Source organism: Penicillium canariense, assembly GCF_028826845.1.
Source record: "Penicillium canariense strain IBT 26290 chromosome Unknown utg000001l_segment0_segment0, whole genome shotgun sequence".
Classification (NCBI taxonomy): Eukaryota; Fungi; Ascomycota; class Eurotiomycetes; order Eurotiales; family Aspergillaceae; genus Penicillium; species Penicillium canariense.
In genome coordinates, this window is record NW_026622728.1 from 4,189,297 (window position 1) to 4,208,866 (window position 19,570).

The window sequence follows — 19,570 nt, forward strand, 5'->3', positions numbered from 1 at the left end:
CGTTTAATTTTTCAATCATCCACTGTCCGAAGAGGAGAAAACCAAATTCAGAGGCAAGCGACAACCACGATATGCTTCGGCTTTCCTTTATGCTCAAGTAACTGGAGTGCAAGGGGCTCTTGTACCGCAATCAATGCGTCTTTTGCAGCAGAGCGATGATCGCTGTCGCGTTGTCCTTGACCACCATCATCGATGTGCGCCCGCATAGTTACACAGAATCAATGGTCGCAAAATGACCAGCCAGCCACGAGAATATCAATATAAGCTATCGAATTGGCGCCCATTTATCTGCAGCTAATGAAATGGATTTTTAATATTATCTGTCGTCACACAGACGGGTACCAAATTCTGCATTCCTTCTGCATGCAAGGGACTACCCGCTCATGAACCGAGCGACAACCCCTGCATCAAAATGCAAGGAATGTACATGCGGCATTCTCAGTTGGGCCAGAAAATAATTATAACGTCGCTTATGATTGTCCATGCTGCTCCTTATGTTTATGTGAATCGATATAACACAAGGTTAATCTCTATCTTGACACCTCTGCTGTGGTTGCAATTCGCTTTCTAGATACTCCAAAATGCAATTCTGGACAATCATCTTGGCAGCCGTGGTCGCCGCCCCGGCCCTCGGTGCACACAACATTGCGGACACGGTGTCGAAAATCCAAAGCCTGGGCAACGACGTGGACAGTGTTCAGAGAGCTCTCGATTCCTATAATGGGGGCACATTGCGCGCTCTACCGGTGGCAAACGCGATTTACAATGCCCATATGTCAGCTGAGGATGCGCGCAAAGATTTGGGCAATTCCGACCCGTTCAACACCGACGAAGGGTCTCAGCTTTTGGATGCATACCACGAAATTCACCCTCGGCTTGCTAGTGTCCTTAGCACTGGATCTGCAAAGGTAGTGTGATTTCATCGCCAGCGCATGACTTGTATTATATTAACGAGTTATGTCCGTGGTAGGCACCGCAGTTCAAGCAGGCAGGCGTCGGATATGTCGCCCGCTCAATGCTAAGCAACCTTTACATCGAGAAGAACAGCTTTGATGATCAGATGAAAACCGTGCTATCCCCTGAGCATTATAGAATGGTGGAGCCACAAGCTCAGGAAATCGACCGCGAGTTCAAGAACACCCTAGATGCGTATTCTTGATCCAGTTCTTCGTTCATTCTATCTGCAATTTGGATATTTTCTGTTTGTTTTAGGGGTCCCTATTCTTTACCCAGTCCTTGTAATTACAGAAAAAGATCTGGTCGGAATAACTCCATAATAAGAAGCACAAGAAACGAAGAGCCATTGTTGCGCTTACAACGTCATCAACCGATCTTACGTTCGTTCTATTATGACGAGGAAATCAGCTGTAATTTTAGAGTGTAAATAGACAGCTTTCACTCAGCAATAGAAAACAATATCACATTTTCGTAAACTTTACAGTTATAACATCGCAAAAGGGTCATTCCTGCTCGTTGATTTTCCGTACAATTCGACGGACTTGTCTCCGAACACGCTCCTGGAGAAATTGATTGCCATCGTGGTTTGGGAAACAAAGTCCGATCACCCCTTCCATCCCTTTCAAATGCAGCGATCTTGAACAATCAAAGGTCCAATCTCGGTGACTGCTCTCGAAGGCTTCACCAACACGCTTGGCTAAGGCTCCATTCTGGTCAAAGTTTACTTTGGCAATTTGCTTGAGTACCTCTTTTGGCGTGTACTGTTCGCATATTGTTGCTAGTTCACTGGTGGTGAGGGATACATGTAGCTGGCAGCCTGCATGGATAATCCCCTTAGTACCGCTCGCAATATGCAGGAGACAAACATTTGCCGCTATGTCGACTGGTATCTCGTCCATGATCATATTCTGCGAGAACCTCTTCGTTCCATTGTATGTCCGGTAGTTTGGGTTCTCCAGGAGCAAATGCAGGAAGGAGTGGCCCGGAATAGAGTCATGAGGCCCATAAAAGGGGTACGGGTCTTGAATCGCGGGGCCAATGCTTGATGGCCGAACAATCAGAACTGAGAATGAGGGCTTACTCTCAAGCACCACTCTCTCACTGAGGTATTTGGCCTCTGCATAAGACACGGGAAATGCGCCAGGGTATGAGGATTGGCCCGTAGCCAGAGTGGACGCTACATGGGTTTCAGCAAGAACCTCATCATTCGTCACAGGGTATATTTTTTCCGTGACTACCCCCGCAGGGAGAAAAGTGTTCACCGACATAGAGGAAATGTAAACAAACGTTTCCAGCCGATCAAACGTTTCCAGCAGTTCCATCAATGTTTGGACAGGGTGGCAATGATTGCGGACAGCCACAGCGAGGTCTTGAAAAATGGCAATCGTAGCAGCCGAGTGGATGACGACCGACACCTCTTTTTGCAGAGTCTCCAAGTCAAGCGCTTTCAATCCAAACTGGCACAGCGTAATATCCCCAATGACGAAGTGGATTTTCCCTGAATCGAGAATGTCTGGAGCTTCCTCCGGCATCGATGCTTCCCATTTCTCAATTGTCTGGCGAATAGAACCTCGACAAAGTACATAAATTTTCTTGGTCGGCAATTTCAGCGCCAGCTTGTATAAAAGACATCCTCCCAGGTTGCCAGTTGCACCAGTCAAAAAGACAACCTGGTCCTGATACCAGTCAACTGAAGGTAGAGTCTCAGTCATGAGTTGATCAGACGATGAGATGACAAATTAAACTCTTAAAGGTTTCTGAAAATAATCCAGCAGGAGCCTTCTGTAGAGAGAGATTTGATTATAAGAGCAAGGTAAGTAAGCGCGTACGACGAATGCAAGATGAATTCAACCCACTCCCCCCCCCCTCTGCACATGCCCCCTTGAAGATGGTCCATGCTGATCATTGCAGCTGAGCAGTAAGATCTGCGGGTAGAAGATGAATATAACCCTGCATGACCAGAAAACAAATAAAGGGAATAAAAGAAATTTGGGAACTAGGCCCTGGTTCTAAGTCTAGTACCATAAACCTTGCATGGGTGATAAAATGTTGAATTAATCATGGTTTCCTGCACTCATCTATTGACAACACCAATACTTCGAGTTGCCAAAAGACCATCAGCATGTGTTGAATGCAGGTGAGTATCACCTAAATAACCTTCCGTCGCATCTTTGCCAACAAATTTCTGAAGAAGCTCTGCACCCCCAGGATGTTCCGTCATGAAATCTGCAATGTCATACACAACGTCTTTGATACAAATCAGACAGCGGCCTCGGTCAGCTTGGTGCACGTAATCTTTCCAATCCATCGTTATCTTCGTTGCCAAACCAGCTTGTTCTATGTGATTTCGCTGACCTTTATTCGTCTCGTCCGGGCTTGTGATCACCAAATCCCACGCAATTCCAAGTTTCTCACAAAGTTCGATCACAGCCCGAGACCAGTCCAATTCAATCCATTGTATGCCGTTCCGATAGTCCCGAGGAAATGCATGATGGAAGTTGTGACTACCCTCTCCAGCTGCTAGGATGGCAACCAGTGGAACATTTGTTGCGGTCCATTTAGTTGAGTATGGTCGGTAACCCGCCCAAGGCGCATGTGCTATGGAGTTCACCAAGAACGTAGAATGATGTGTCACGATCGTTCGTCCAACGCCACCATACAGGAGCCCTCCTCTCCAATCATTCCAGCCAAAGTGGGCGATTGCTGTGGGCATTCCCACGCAAACCAGAATCGCAATTATGACATAGTAGCGGCGCTGCCAGCGGACCACAGGGTCCATTGCTAGGTCGGACACATCGACTTTGCCCCATTCAGCAGGACTCAGTCCCACAAGCCAACCTATATGTGAAAATAGAAGTCCTCGCCGGGCATCATAAGGATCTTTATCGGTGTCCGTATATTGGTGATGGGCGCGATGATGCTGTACCCACCACAGGATAGACCATTGGCATTGTGCTGCTCCCATAATAGCGAGAAAATATTGGAGTACAAGATGAGCTGTGTATGAACGGTGTGCCCATAATCGATGATAGCCTGGCACGGTATCAGTATGACTTGTTAGACTGTCTAGAAGCCGGATCCTATCTTTGGCTTTACCTACCAACAGTGATACTCATTCCTCCAACAATATGAAGTATCAGCGCCATCAAAAAGCTGTTGCGTGTAAGAGCAACATGTGGGGCGATAAAACAGATAGCAACCGGGATCACAACCAGGAAAATAAAGTGAAATAGGTCTAGATTTTTGCAGTACCATCGGATTTCATGGGCCCAAGTGAAATCACCGGCATTCTTCTCCGTGGATTTGGCCATCGTAGTTAAGCCCTTTGGATCAGGATTGAAGATGTAGTTAAACACAGTCAACTGGAATCTTTCTTACCCTGGCCCAGATTTTCATGTTTGCTTCAACTCTCAAATACCCCTTGCATAAGCCAAGGCCACAAGGCAAGCAAATCCACGTATGCGGAGGCATAGTGTACTTTACAGAGCTTGGGTTACACGACAGCCCTTGCAGCACTAGCCGCGAAAAATCATTCACCGTTAGTGCAGCACAGACCGCTGGGACGTTGCAGTGTCCTCCGTACCAATGATTAATCAGACGCATGGACCAAGCTAGTATAACTCCACGAAAAAGAAAAAACTCAATAATTGAAGCTGCCAAGTCCATGTTTGCCTATTTTTCCTGCTTTGAACCTGTAATAGTCGATGAAAGGAATTGTAGAGAGATAGCAATCTCCAGATGCGAGGGTACGCTGATCAAGGGAGAATCTGCGTGGAACATGCTGTAAGTACGTCATTAGAAAATGCATCACAGCGGAATAGCAGGATGTCACGTAGCATGCTAAACCAGATTCAGGGAACGCTCCATACATATTTGGCCAATCAAATTCGCGCTACTCTTGATATTCAGCACCGAGGCCCGGTTAACAGCACGCAAAGGCGTATGAGGTCTTCGAGAGCAGCGCAATTCGGCGCATGATCGCATTGTTATTGCCAAAGACCGCATCAGCAGTAAGAATATTCGCGCCATCACTGATCCTCCCAAGGTTTAATAGAGCCGCTGCATAGGGCTTTTCTTCACGCGTGAACGCTCCTCGTTGACGGGTCTTGATCTGCGGGCATTTAATCTCATTTTCTACCATTTTATCATCAACGAAATATAAAAACCGTACTTTCGTTGACGTTGTGGAGCTTTTTTGCAAAACTAGAGAGAAGTACCCATTGGCTATCCTATCGAGCTTAAAATTAATATCATTTCGAAGGTCGCCGATTTTGGGCACCTTCGATGCCGGCTGCAAAATGATTGCAAACCAAACAAACGAAGTCATGCTTTACAACAATACCAATAGCTTAGTTAAATTAGTGTACTTGACTACCTAGCGAATATTCTTATGTTATTGAGCTATAGACTGCAGGATAACAGAATGATTCCCCTTGAAAGTGCTACTTTGAGTAATCTACAGTTTCTGTAGTTGGAGATATGGAGTCGTGAAACATCGTGGTTGAACCCAACAGGGGATATATATTTTCCAAGTCAACATATAATGTTACCCAATACTACGGTTGATGTTTGCGAGGACGGCAACGGTCACGGATAGGCAGGCGTGTCAATAAAAGCTGCACAACGATCAATAGACAGCTGACCCGAAAACACGCGACGTGGCCGAATTCATGTTGCAAACAGGTCTTCTTCGCCAGTTCCGACAGACAGAGATCGAGCCAGAGCCAGACCCTGACGCTGAGCCAGATGCTGACGCTAAGCCAGATGCTGACAAGACGCTAGATCCTGACCCTGACCCGGAACCAGAAGACGACGAAACAATGGCCAGAGACAGCGAATCTGGCAGGGGAACAGGCGGCGAAGACGATGTGCAATAGGACCGTCAAACCCCAGCTCAACCTGAGACGGGCGGGGACGAATACAACTCAATACGCTACGCCAACCGGTCACATCTCAACAGGTGAGGCCAGCCTACGTGGCAGGAAACACCAATCGAAGGAAGCAAGCAGCTACACACTGCCGGAGGTGGAAGATGGCAATACAAGGCGAAGGCGAGAGGATGAAATGAGGGAGGAAAACAGTGGGATTTGACTATTGAGGGCGTATGGTTACGGTACTGGGCTGATTTTCAGCTGCATTTGTTTGGCAAAACGCCGTTCTCCTTTGTATTTACTATTTTACTGCGTTTCGGAGGCGCTCGGTTAGCTCTTGCTTCCGCCGGAGGAAGCGCCTACATAGCCACTGCGCAGTAGCTGGGCTGCATTAGGTTAATAGAGTTATCATCATCATCATCACCGAAAACACGCGTTGCATGATATTATTGCCATTGCTATGGAAGAAGGCTAGTGAATCCCACGGCATGATCCAGGCCAAAGGAGCAGAATGGGCACATTTTCACGCCCAGTCAAACAAAAAACTATGGTTGAGGAACCCACATACCACGTACAATAGGTTATGTCGAAGCCATGGAACGGGACACACTCTTAAGAACAGCTGATGGATTTGTTCCCAGCAGAACAGGTAGTATTTATCGTAAACCATGGTGCGTGCGGGATGGGTTAAGGGTTGAGATCGATTAATCCCCACATTTTGATGTCCTAGAGTGGAGCAACACTCTTAACATTGTTGAAAATATTCATACGGGCTTCGATAATTCCTGTTAACACCTAGGGTCTCCGTACTAAGCCTATTGGCTCGCACCCCGTATATTTAAGGAAATCACTAACATGAGCTGCTAGAACGCCACTCGATCCGAGACAGTAGTGAGAATTAAACAATTTCTCTGCTGGTTAAGCCGGGCCGCGTGATTGAACCCGCATGATATAGGATCCACTTCGGTCACACAACATGTACACATTATCAGCCCACTAGTTTAAAGTATGAGACTTATGTGCGGCTAGTCCTTTGGCTGCACCGAGGAAGTGGAGCCATTCACCTCAGCTGCACCTTATTTTCTCGCACTGGTGCGCAATGACCCCGGGATCATGCGCGATCCAACGATTAAAGTTTCCCAAAATAAATAGGACAGACCCCGACAACAAAGGATATTTGGGTTGGCCCCGCCCATGTGGGACTCTTGGGAGAGGAAGAGGGATATGCTTTCGGCATTTGACAGACCAAGAGCATGGCGACCCGGGTACTATCTCAACGGTAAGATTACATTTGAAGCTAAGCCCGACGTCTGCCTACCCCATCCACGTGCAAGAACGGGCATTACGGTGACTAGGCGAGAGAGGGGCTCACATGCGCATGAACCACTGGAGTAGAACGTGTCATATGCATGGCAGTTCTAGCGGCTTTCACGGACATGATAGAATTCATGCTAGACTACTAGACTTATTAGACTGTCTCTATATTTCGCTCAGACCCGGGTGAGAAGAAGGATAATCTGGTGTTCGGACTAAAGATGCCATTCGTACCATTGCTTTTCCTCCTTGCTATACAGCAATAGTCATCATAAACACCCCAGATAATATTTTAAAAACAGGATTTCTAGTTATACCATGCCGTTCATTCCCGCGACAGAACCGTTTTCTACCAAAATTGCTACGCGTTTAACTTCAACCGTGTCAAATAGGCACTATACTTATAGATAGGAAATGCAGTCTATATTATGATGTGTTCCTGCGTCGTATCTTGACGTATATCGTTCCCTGCCATATATTATAGAACCATAATGATAAGTTACCAATGTCCTCTCAACCCTGCATCCAATGCAATTTTTAATCATTTACTCATTCTTTTCTCTCCTCCATGTCTCTTTTTTCTCCTGCTCGATACCTGCGATGCACAGAATTTGTGAGCTGCAGGATCCAGAATACAACGAATCGCCCAGAAACAAACATAAGCCAAGCAATGCGTGACACGTATCATGAATCAAAAATCGGCCCGTAAGCCGGGATTCCATGAGATTCAAATTCGTAAACAATTTTGCGGGTGATTGGAGGGTTGCTGATGACGAACACAGCTTCCGCCTCGAATTCTTCCACTTGTTGTCGGACGATAGGGAGCATGTCAATACGGCCATCCCGAGAGGTGTCCAAAATAATTGGATCTGGCCCCATTTGATGGACGAGATCAATCACACCCTGGCCGTATGTTTTGACTGGGTTACGGGTCTGCCAGACGACCTTGATCAATGGGCGGCGTTCATCGCCCAGAAACCCGAGGCACGGCCCAATTCCAGATCCTGTGGTCACGATAATGATGCGATGGAAAAGGCGTAGACCGTAGCCAACGCCACGCATTAGGGCCCCGCGTTTCCATACATGGGTAGGCGGCTTGCTAATTGTATCAGCCGTCCAATCTCCTGCCTTCGACACCACAATAGACCAACTCTCTTGATTCCTTCTGTGGCCCTTTTTGTAGGCCCCGGGGGGTCGGGTGGGGCCAGAAGGCTCAGTTGGGATTCTCTTGATGTTTTCAAGTGATTCAGAAGGGTCTGGGAAGCCGGCAAAACTGTGCCAGTCGCGGAGAGGGTGCTTCGACACTTGAATGCCTTTCGCAAAGCTGATTGGCGTGTGACTGAAGTGTAGTCGGATCGCGTGCGGAGAGAGAGCATCTGTCTGTACCGGAATCCTGCGCAAAAGCAACCATGGGTGGGCTATTGCAACCACGGCAGCGATCAAGAGCCAGAAGGCCGGGAGCGTGACTAGGGCATAGCCTAAGGACTTCTCTTCCGCCCTCCCGATATCGTTGGCAAAGAGCATCACCAAGACAATAAACAGAGCCAGAATGAGCCATGAAGTGAAGCGGTGAGTGAGCTCGAAGTAGTCATGCATTTTCCGGCGGAAAACGGGGTATGCTACCACGATCATCACCAGCAGAAGCACAAGGATCACATAGGCGACTGCGATCGGGGCTGTTGAGAATGTGTGGTCCGTTATGGAACTAATTGGAGTTGACGTCCAGTACATTTTGGACGCGACACCAACAAAGCCCGCGTACCACACCAAAGATGCAGTGCCACAGCCGCTGTGAACGCCACCGTAGTGGGCTGCCTTCGCCGCCATGCGGCGCATGAAAAGTGGTGCCGACCTAGGAAGCGAACACACCACTCTGTAGATGCAGTTGACTACTACTGGATGACGGGCGAGACCACACGCGACCAAGTTTACTGCTGTTGCATTCACAAGTGGCAGAATCTGTCGATGAGAGACCATCACATAGATGAAGCACGCCAAGTTGATCAGAAACACGACCGTGAAGAGCCTCCGGTACATTGTGAACACGGCATACCGCAAATACGCAAACCGTTTCCGCGGGAGGTCGGAATTAGTCTGCGCCTCCAGATCTTCCAGAGTGATAGAGATATTGCGCCTGTGAGTGGGCTTTTTGGGCACCCTCTTCTTCACCACTTTCTCGTTATCTGAGGCAACGGCATCATTGGGGCCGGATGGAGGGCAAACTGCCTCGGCCGGGGATGCTAGCACGCATGCATCACTCTTTTCGGGGTCCGCCATGGCAAAGCGTATATAGGAAGACAGGAGCAAAGGGAAAGAGAAGACCCGGGGAGTGTGCGGCCAAAGGAGCCTTAAGGGAGACCAGCAGCGGCCATGCACAAGTTGCGGCAAGACTGAATGGCGAATAACGAGCGAGAAAAGACTTTCTCAACCTGTTTCGAGAGCCCACCATTCCTGGCTTGTACCATAAGCGGGGCACTGAATCCATGGCAAGACAGCCTGCCGGCGTGGATATGCATTGGCTACCAATTGGCCTTCCCACGCAGGGCCACATCCACGACCTCCTCGCTGATCAGAGCGGGACATTGCAAGATTGGGACTTTGGGCCAGCGCCTATATTGGGGATCCACAAGTCATTGCCACATTACCCTTTAGTGCCAGACACTTGCCAGGATTAAGGCGAAATCCGGAGACCCTCGGCCGTCCGCGGCGTGGCCCCGATAGACGTGGGGACTAAACATGCATTGGCTGTCCTCAACGAACCTCCGACCTGGTGGAGCTTCCGAGATCTCCTAAATTTGGTCAGAACTTTTACAGCAATGACATTGTGATTTGGAGGGATCGACGATACCCAGGGGGATTTGCGTTTCCAGGGCCACGATCGCGGGAACATCTATCCCGCCTGTTCCGTCTGAGGCCCCAGAGCTGTTGGGCGAACTAACGAAAACCGGGTTAGTTCAGTTTAGGTTCAGTTTAGTTCGGTGGCGCCGGGCGAACATGCTCTCGTCCCCACTTCCACCAATCGCCCTTTGTCCTTCGCCCAGCGAGCTTCGACGATGGCAGGTGGAGTGGCTCCAGAAGGATTGCACGTACAGCGGCCCCCGAGGCGGGGTGGTCACTTCGGTGGTCGACATTTTGCCTATTCCACTGCATGTGATGGGCAAGACCAACCGAGCGACGGGCGACGGACGCCGGCCGCGACCCGCCGGTGTACATAAGCACAATCGTGGAGGCCCCGATCGGCATCCATCTTTACACCATTTCCATACGAACATGACAGATACTGGAATGTTTCGGAACGCGGTATTGTATGTAAAATACCAGCAGGATTCGGATGTCCGGTCTGAAATTCAAGATCGTGGATTCATACGAGACCCATAACAACTAGAGTCCTATAGAAAACTATCACAAGACGAGAGCACCTGCAAGATTGTCACACTCTAGAAGCCGATCACGCAAACGAAAGTCACACCTCCGAGCAAAAGAGAGAGGAAAAAAAATATCGATAAATTACGAATTGAAGCGCTCCTCCTTATCAACATGTACTTGCATAGCGTTGCTGGCACGATGCGTGCATATTTAGCTTGACACTGAGACGTAGGAGCTAGCCGAAGCAATTTTCTTGGCGAGTGTCTTGGTCGGTTGGGAGCCTAGGAATTCGAACGAGGATAGCTCCGCCCCCAATTCGCGCGACACCCAATTCTGGACGTCAGTGGCTTTCAGGGAATCAACTAGTGGAGATTGTCAGTACCGTAGCACCATGTCAATAACAGGGGACGGGGAAATTAGTCGGAACGTACCACCCAAGGCTGATAAGGGCAAATCGGCGTCGATAGAGTCGGCTGTAGTAGCCATTGCGTTGGCCAGATATTCACTTAGTGCGTCGAGAACAATCTGAGCCGCTGCATCCGTGGACTCAGCCTCCTTGAGCAATGCGCTGGTGGATATAATAGATGAATCGCTGTCGTCGACCGCAAGGCAAAGCCGGTGATCAAATTTCCGATCGAAAAGCCATGCGGATGGGGCATTCTTGCGGGACAGAGAGTCGGTCATACCGGCGATGATCTGAGGCGGCAGAGAGAGCTTGCTGTTAATTATGACCCGAAGAAGGGTCTGAAGCTCATGGGTCATGATTTCTGTGCCTTCGAGATGTTTGTATCGGCGGCGTCGTTGCTCCTCGTCTTCGGCAATGTCACTGAGTCCACTAGCATCGGGAACGAGTCCGATATTGATAGAATGGCCCACAAGACCATGGTTCCGTCGCCATTCCATAAGGGCATCGATGAAGCCGTTGCCAGCAGAATAGTTAGCCTGGCCCATATTACCAATGACACTTGCCACGGAGGATAATGCCACGAAGAAGGACAACCCTTCCTTTTCTGAGCACAGTCGATGCAAGTTCAATGTTCCCTGAATCTTGGAATCGGTTGATTGGGTCCACTCCTCGAAGGTCATATTCTCGAACATGGCATCCTATCAAAAGGGAGTACAAGTTAGCTAAGATCATGAAAGTAAACGGAAGAATAATTGAATCAATCACCTTTAGAACGGTTGTGCATTGAATTACACCGGCAACCTCCCAGTTTCGGTTGCGAATTTCGGACGAAAGATGGTCGATGTCTTCCATTTTGGAAATATCGCATCGTACAACATCTATGCCACATCCTCGACCGCGAAGAAGATCAAGGGCAATTTGCTGTTCTTGCTGAGCAACGCCAGAGCGCCCAAGGAACACCAAATGGCGAGCTCCAGACTCAACCAATGTCTCGGCGAACGCAAGGCCGAGATTGCCTAGTCCACCGGCCAGGATATAGGTCTTCTCCGCTGGTAGTCCTGTAAGCTCTGGCATTGGCGGCACAATCAGGACCTGACCCGGAGCCTGAAGATCAACGATCACTCTGCCAGTGGTCTCTTTGGAAGTTTGGAAGGCCTTCTGAATGTCAGACACAGGGAAGAGGGGATACGCTTCCACGCGCTCCAACATTTGATGGTCTTTCATGAAGTTTATCACATGGCGAATGGAAGCATGGAGGCTACCAGGCTTCTCTGAGAATGTTCTTCGCAGACGCGGCGAGGAGAACGTGCTACCGCTGTCGATGAAACTCTCCGGGAGTGCACTGAGTTTCATCTCGTTTGACAGATTGATGTACTGTCCTCCTGCAACTAGACATCTTGCAGCAACCCGCCCGGGATATCCGCCCAAGAAAGAGATCGTGGCATCAACTCCGCATCCATTGGTCAGCCTAGATACGCTCGTCTCTAGGCTACCGTGGATGCCCAGAATTCGATCCTTCAAGTCTGGGTAGCGAGAGCTAAGGATATCTGTAGTGTTTTGGCAATCTGTAGCCACAATGACCAGCATATTCAAGCTCAGAGCAAAGTCAATCATTGACCGAAGAGTCTGGCTGATTGATCCGACTAGAAGGACAGAGGAGCCCGAGTCTAGGCGACCAACCTCTGTGAGGACATGATGCGCGTTCAGATACGCGAGCGGGGCTGATATAGCCTGGGCCGAATCGGCATCGGCAGGCATTTTGATGGTATCACTCTCAGGTACCCGTAATGTCGTGGAAAGGCCCGATTCAGCGGAGGTCAAAGTCAGCACTTTGTCGCCAACGGCCAAGTCGTGTACCCCCGATCCGACTTGATTGACTCTTCCAACAATTTCAAATAGGGGAAGAGCTGTTTCGGGGGACTTGCTCACGTCCCCGTTCGAGTCAAAGACCGTGGCCATCTCAACCTTAAGCTCGACCTGATCGGGTCGGATCTGTTCTTCGGGAACTTGTTGCTCCACCCAGTGCGCGTCCTTTCCGTCCTGGAGTTTCAGTTCAAGGGGCCTGGAATGAAGACTCAGGTCCTCAAGAACGGGTCTAGGCCCCTTCAATAGGGTGTGCATGGCCTCATCCATAGCCGAAGTCTCAAGGACTCGGGGGACCAACAGCCGGCTCTTTGTCAGACGATATTCGAGATCAGCGCGGCGTGAGCTCTCCTGCATGGTGAGTTGCATGACCTGCAGGATTCCACAAGCCAGACCAAATTCGTCCTGCAAGTCGTCAACATCCACAAGAAGCTGGGGAATGGTAGTATTCCAATGTTCGTTTCGCAGGGTTCGCAGAAGACCGGCTGTAGCGCCGTGCCCAGCGTTCTCAACAGCTCCTTGGCTCCAGAAAGGCGAGACCCAGAGAACATATTGGGCTCGAATGAGCTCTTGGAGCTTTTGCAGGTCATTTGCTGACCAGCTGGTTACCCAAGGGCCGGCCAAATCGAGCAACGAGACCACTGTTTTCCCGGCCTGCTCCGATACCTGGTCCAGTCCAATGGGCACGACGCGAACGTTATGAGTGGCGAACACCTTTTCAAGATGGGCGAACACGGACGGGGAGTTTGACTGAGCATGTGGAGTCAAAACATAGATCTCGGAATCCGTGGTCCAAGAGGCTGGCTTCTTGCGTGCAATGATGAAGTTGCGATCTGCTGTCAGGCTGTGGATGTCCAAGCCATCAACGGACTGAAGAATCGCTGCAGCAGGAGTTATGGTTGCGTCTGACACGCGCAATGCGGAAAAGCCTCCGCGGTCAAGAATATTGCTCAGGAAGGGGAGAAGAGATTGAGAGGTTTTATCTTGCCATACACGGAGGTCATCGAGAATAACCACGTCAAATGTCTGGTCTGAAAGTGAAGCAGAGGGAAGGTCGTCCAGGGTAGCAAGTGACACGACGCGAGACCCTAAAACATCATTCTCGGGGGATGCATCACCGTTCGTCTCAGTCATCAGGCCACTCAAGACCGTGGTGACCTTGCCCAGGCAAGGTCGCCTTCCAGCGCCGGGGGTAAGCTTTGCGAGATCTCGAATCCAAGAATTCGTTGTGTCGGAAATAGCGACGAGCGCACTTCCATCACCGTTGGTATGGCAGAGACGCTCGACCCAATCGGTCAACTGTAGTTCACTGACTTCCACAGCTGTGCTTTTCTTCCCATCGGGGCAGAGTCGACTAGTAATAATCGGCGATTCCAAATGCTCATCCCACACAACAGATGAGTATCGGCTTTGAGAGCCTGCTTCCTCTTGCTTTTGCGAGTTTGGATTGAAGGGCAGACGGCCAAGATGAACTCCTTCGAAGGTGATCCATGGCTGTGACAGGGATGGGTCCGACGCAATGCACTGTGATCGTGACTTGCCGTCTCGCCACTGACTCTCCGTGTGGACGAGGAATGGCTCGCCGGGTTGAGGTTGGAAACAATCAGAGATGTAAACATGATCCACGCCAATGGGAATATTAGCGTTGCTGCTCAAGAGAGCCTCTGAGCATGACAGCAGAGCAGACTGGAAGAGGCAATCGAGAGTTGTGGGATGAATGAAGCTGGGGGTCTCCTTCTCATAGGGCATTCCTTGCTTCGTGTCTGTGACAACTCCCGAGAGCCAGATGCGAGGCTCTGACTCGCAGAAGGAAACACCCGTAATGGTCCTGAAACATGGGCCTACGGTGAGTCCTCCGGTGTGGGACAGCCATTGGTACGCTTGGTCAATATCGGCCTTTTGCGCGACGGACTGCGTATCTTTGATGTGCGCCAGGGTTGCTTCCCAGTTTGCCGCATTCTCGTTGTCTTCTCGGTTCTCAAACCGGGGGGCAAATGTACCCTTCGCATGTTGGATCCAACCACCTCCAGATGGAAGAGAGAAGATTCCAAAGTCATACCAACCGGCCATGCCTGGATGGGGCGAGACTTGAAGAACGGTTTCTAGGCCGCGTTCTTCGTCGGGAACAACCACTCCTCGCATGAAGTGAACATCTTGGAACTCTATGCCCTTCATTTTGCCCTGCCCATCTGCAAGCTGCCGTGCGGCCTCGATAGCCATGACCATCATACCGGCTGCGGGGAAAACAATAGACCCGGCCACAATATGATCAGCCATCCATGGATTTTCCGACAGTCGCAAGAAGTTCCTCCAGCGCGGCTCGAGGGCGTTCTGATAGTCCAGTGGAGCTCCCAGAATATCATGACGCGGATGCTTGCGCTGTCTCAACTGGGCTGTCTCCAAGGGTTCGTGCCAAAAAGACGTCTGGTGGTTCCATGGATAGGAAGGCAAATCAGCAACCATCATGGGAGTAGCAGAGTCGACACTATTGTTGACTGCCGCAAGATCGATTGCATGCCCTGTGCTCCAGAGAGCTCCAGCAACCTCCAGTGATGTTTGCAAAGCGTTTTTGTTTCGTGCCACCAACGTATGGTAGGGAATTGTCGTCATGCTGGAGTTAACTTTCTGTAGAATTTGCGTGACTGGTCCCTTCAAAACGGAATGAGGGCCGATCTCGAACAAGGTAGTCCATTTAATAGGAACCGGCCGTCGGCGGGTCTTGCTAGATTCGCTCAAATTTGCGAGCTGTGAGACTGCGGCCGTGAATTCGACCGGGCTGACCATGTTTCGTACCCAGTAGGGTCCACCAAGCTCCGCAGAATGGACACGTTCCTTGGTGACGGAAGACAACATAGGGATCGATCCACTATGTCTATCTTCCGGCTTGATGCAATCGATGGCGTTCCCCACAACCTCAACCAGTTCTTCCATATGGGGAGAATGGTACGCAGTGTCAATGCGCAGCTTGCGCGCAAAGTGACCATCTTGCTGTAGCTTCTTCTCAAGCTGGTCGATCAAATCCACATCACCCGAAAGAGTTGTGCTTGAAGGACTGTTCACACAGGCAACAACAACTGACCGGGGTGGTAGTTCATCTAGATACTTCTGCGCGTCCTCTGATGAGATTCCCGTAGCGAGCATGCCACCTCTTCTGTCGCTCTCCGAAATCTGCTGAGAGAAAAAGCCGCGGAACCATGCAACTCGCAAGGCATCTGCGTGAGACAGATATCCAGCAGCATATGCAGCGGCTAGGTGAAAATGAAAGGGTTAGCTCATTAATAATGCAATCGTGCAGAATGAGGTCTGGAGGGATCCAGGTGCAGGAATAGAAAACAGCTCGTACCAATTTCACCACTAGAATGACCAGCGACCGCGTTGGGGTAAACGGACCAGCTGGCCAAAAGATCAACCAGAGCAATCTGAAGCGCACAAGTAATAGGCTGGCTGCGATCGGGTCGGTTGATGTGACTGTCCTTTGCCTCGGCTTGCAGTTCCTGAAGCATATCAAAGGGACATCCTAGCGATGAGAGGATCTCTTGTGATCGCGCCATGCTTTCCTGGAAAGTGGCAACTTTTAGAAGCTCCTTGCCCATTCCGGCCCACTGGCCACCCTGTCCGGTGAAAATAAATGCCAGCCTTGTCTGCGCTTTGCGACTGGCTCGAGAAAACTTGGGAAGTCCCTTCGCCAAGGCAGTCTGTAGTTGGTCAAGTGAGTTGGCGACGGCAAAGCTGCGGAAGCCCAAATGCGACCGCCGAGTCAGCATTGTATGTGCAAGATCTTTTAATGATACCTCGCGTTCGGCCTGCTGCTGGCGTTGAATGAAGTCGCTCCAATTTTGGCCAAGGCGATCAATGCCAGCTTGATCGAATGTCGAGAACACCACCACATGAGGGGCCGCCTCTTTATCCTCCTCGGGGACCCGGAAAGCGTTCTTAGTGCTTTCAACAATAATATGCGCGTTCGATCCACCAAATCCAAATGAGTTGATACTAGCTCTTTGGGGAAGATGTTCTGGCCAGGGTATCGTTTCATTGCTCAGTCGAATACGCCAATCATCAAGTCGGATCTTCGGGTTGATGTTTTTGAACCCGGCATTTGGAACCAGGATACCTTTCTCTAAACAGAGCACGACTTTGATCAAACTAGCCACGCCAGCGGCTCCTTCGGTATGACCGAGGTTGGTCTTCACAGAACCCACGTAAATCGGCTCATCCGTCGATGTTCGTGCTTGGCCTAGGGTCATTCCGACCGCAGACAGCTCTATGGGATCCTATGAATAGATCGACTTTAGTGAATGGGTGCCAAGGCGACTCTCCAATGGAGGCGTTTCACTTACCCCGACTGGGGTACCCGTTCCATGGGCTTCAAAATAAGCAGTGTCTCTCATTGAAAGACCATGTCGCTCGTAGGTGGAGCGGATCAGGTTGGCCTGCGCTGTTGGGCTCGGCAAGGTAATTCCAGGAGTCCGTCCATCCTGATTGATTCCTGTGCCGCGGATGATCGCTCGGATGTGATCTCCATCAGCCAACGCGGCCGAAACGGGCTTCAGCAGCACTGCACCAATGCCTTCTCCTCGCCCATATCCATTTGCCGACTCATCAAACGAGTGGCTAATACCGTCTGGGCTCATCATGTGCATGTAGGACAGTCTCTGTGTAAAGTTGGGGTGCAAAATGAGACTCGCCCCCGTCACCAAGGCCTGCAGTGATCGTCAGTTCATGTCCAGGCTCAGTATGGTCGCCACATAGTATAAGTACACACCATTCCACATTCACCAGAACGTAACGCTTGAGCCGCCAGATGGACGGCAGTCAAACTCGAAGAACAGGCCGTGTCCATCATAATACTCGGACCTTGAAGATCAAAGAACCATGATAAGCGATTAGCCAGCATAGTCCTTCCATTTCCGGTCGCGGAGTTGTGAGGCATGTCATAAATATCTCTCGTCGAGAGCAACTCATAATCATTAGTCATGGAACCGGAGTACACTGCGGTGTTACTTCCGGGAAGTGTGTCAATTGGTATTCCACCTGTAGTATCGTTTAGCCAAGGTAGTCCTCCTACCGCCAGAGCCAGAGCTGAGCTCACCATTCTCAAAGGTTTCGTAGGCGACCTCCAGCAATAAGCGCTGTGCCGGGTCCATTCCGGCCGCCTCCTTGGCGGTAATTGAAAAGAAAGGCGCATCAAAGCACGATGGATCCTCCTTCAGGAAGAATCCACTGTCATGGTTGATCTACTCGACCCCATTAGTCGTCATTTCCCAGGAGCATCGCATGTCGCGTGGTTGGAGGGTTTTCGTACCGCGCCTTTGCGATCATGGCTAGGGTGGTGCCACGCGGAAGCTTCATATCGGCTCGAGGGAATCTTTCCATGTCCCGTCCGGCCGTCGCAGAGCATCTGCCAGAAATCCTCCACCGAGCTCGCGCCGCCTGAAAAGCGACATCCTATTCCGATCACCGCGATCGCATCCAACACGGGGTCCGCGGCATTCACGGCTGGTTGGCCGGGCATCGTATCGGTCGAAAATTGGGTGCAGGCAGGGCTCTGGGAATGGTACAAGAAGGGGGAGGAGGGGTGTGGGGTGTCAATTATAGGAAGCTGGTGTTGAAGCGTTCTAAGGGCGCGTCTCAATCAATCTGGTGGGTCGTAGGATCTTCCGCAACTCGTGCCATGTTGGTTGGCAGCGTCGCATAATTCACTTGCATATTTACTTTGCTATCTCATTAGCGGAATACCGTAGTGGCCGCCCTAACAATCCCTGATCGAACGCCATCCGGGACGTCCCCTCTGGTCCGTCTCCGCTGGCAACCTATGGACAACAGGCGGGAAATAAACTCCCCACTCCAATTAATATGCGCGGAATCACTGATTTGGTGCCGTACCGGAATTACAAACGCAAGTGGGTCGAGGCATCGTGGTGTGAATGATTCCTGGTTCCGGCCCTTCGTACAGAGTATACGGAGTATACGGCGCGTACGAAGTACAACTCTATCAGAACCTGGACTCCTGATCGTTTCAACCCCTGTGTCCTGATAGTCTCGTCTCCTAGCCAGGCGCATGCGGTCTAGATGGCACCCACCCTCAGCTACATCCATGATCGACGGTACATGGGCGAGGTGATCAACATACATGTACGGAGTATCCCAATCAACTCGGGATCGAGTGGGGACCTTTGATCAACGAACCAGATCGCCACCGCGTGGTACGGCAGAGTCGGGGGAAGCCATCTGAATGATGAGTGTGATGCTCCCTGCTCCACTCCTCGCAGTTCAAGAGGCGGTATTGTTACCGCAGCTTACCAGGCCCCGTCACGGTATTTCGTCGTGGTAATCCCTTTGACGCGGCACGAGGGCTCCACAATGCAGGCAGGGATCTTCGGGTTGTGCTCCGTCGGCCCGCATTGGCTTATCCACTATTGCAACCGAAAGCGCGCTGGACTCGCTTGGCAGGCCTCCGGTGGAGATTCTTATCGGGGATGCCAGACCCCGAAATCGCGATTTCCCCCCAGCCGCTCGGGGGAAGTTCAACACGCTCGCTGAAGAGCGCTGGTGCCATGGTTCGCGCGCGTTTCTCCACCATTATTCGACCGTCGGTGGGGAAATGTGTAACCATCTCGAGCTGTAAACAAGTGGCCGGGGCTGGCTTCCTGTTCTGGCCGGACCGATGGCTCTGGAAGTACCGCAAGCCGCGACGAGGGGACCAGAGCTTGGCCTAATTGAGCTTGACAGCAATGCTACACTGGGACTTCTCCTGTTGGCCCGTGGCTTGCCGCCATGTACCGTCGGTTGAACT

General features: G+C 50.6%; 5 protein-coding genes across 5 annotated transcripts; 1 reads left to right on the top strand and 4 right to left on the bottom strand.

Annotated features, from left to right (window-relative positions):
* Window positions 1-581: 581 nt before the first annotated feature.
* N7482_001445 (mannoprotein) lies at window positions 582-1,159 on the top strand (the record flags this gene model as incomplete). The annotated part of the gene is made up of 2 exons (XM_056683570.1): window positions 582-911; window positions 971-1,159. 2 exons carry the CDS (start codon window positions 582-584, stop codon window positions 1,157-1,159), a joined length of 519 nt encoding a protein of 172 aa, XP_056547176.1.
* Window positions 1,160-1,460: 301 nt separating this feature from the next.
* N7482_001446 (male sterility protein-domain-containing protein) lies at window positions 1,461-2,669 on the bottom strand (the record flags this gene model as incomplete). The annotated part of the gene is made up of 1 exon (XM_056683571.1): window positions 1,461-2,669. One exon carries the CDS (start codon window positions 2,667-2,669, stop codon window positions 1,461-1,463), a length of 1,209 nt encoding a protein of 402 aa, XP_056547177.1.
* A 362-nt stretch (window positions 2,670-3,031) lies between these two features.
* N7482_001447 (acyl-CoA desaturase) lies at window positions 3,032-4,268 on the bottom strand (the record flags this gene model as incomplete). The annotated part of the gene is made up of 2 exons (XM_056683572.1): window positions 3,032-4,023; window positions 4,058-4,268. 2 exons carry the CDS (start codon window positions 4,266-4,268, stop codon window positions 3,032-3,034), a joined length of 1,203 nt encoding a protein of 400 aa, XP_056547178.1.
* A 3,558-nt stretch (window positions 4,269-7,826) lies between these two features.
* Window positions 7,827-9,419, bottom strand: N7482_001448 (uncharacterized protein; the record flags this gene model as incomplete). Its single annotated transcript, XM_056683573.1, has 1 exon — window positions 7,827-9,419. The coding sequence occupies one exon, from the start codon at window positions 9,417-9,419 to the stop codon at window positions 7,827-7,829; it is 1,593 nt and encodes a 530-aa protein (XP_056547179.1).
* Window positions 9,420-10,718: 1,299 nt separating this feature from the next.
* Window positions 10,719-18,289, bottom strand: N7482_001449 (type I polyketide synthase; the record flags this gene model as incomplete). Its single annotated transcript, XM_056683574.1, has 8 exons — window positions 10,719-10,870; window positions 10,940-11,612; window positions 11,680-16,025; window positions 16,121-17,048; window positions 17,115-17,477; window positions 17,540-17,808; window positions 17,867-18,011; window positions 18,080-18,289. 8 exons carry the CDS (start codon window positions 18,287-18,289, stop codon window positions 10,719-10,721), a joined length of 7,086 nt encoding a protein of 2,361 aa, XP_056547180.1.
* Window positions 18,290-19,570: the final 1,281 nt, after the last annotated feature.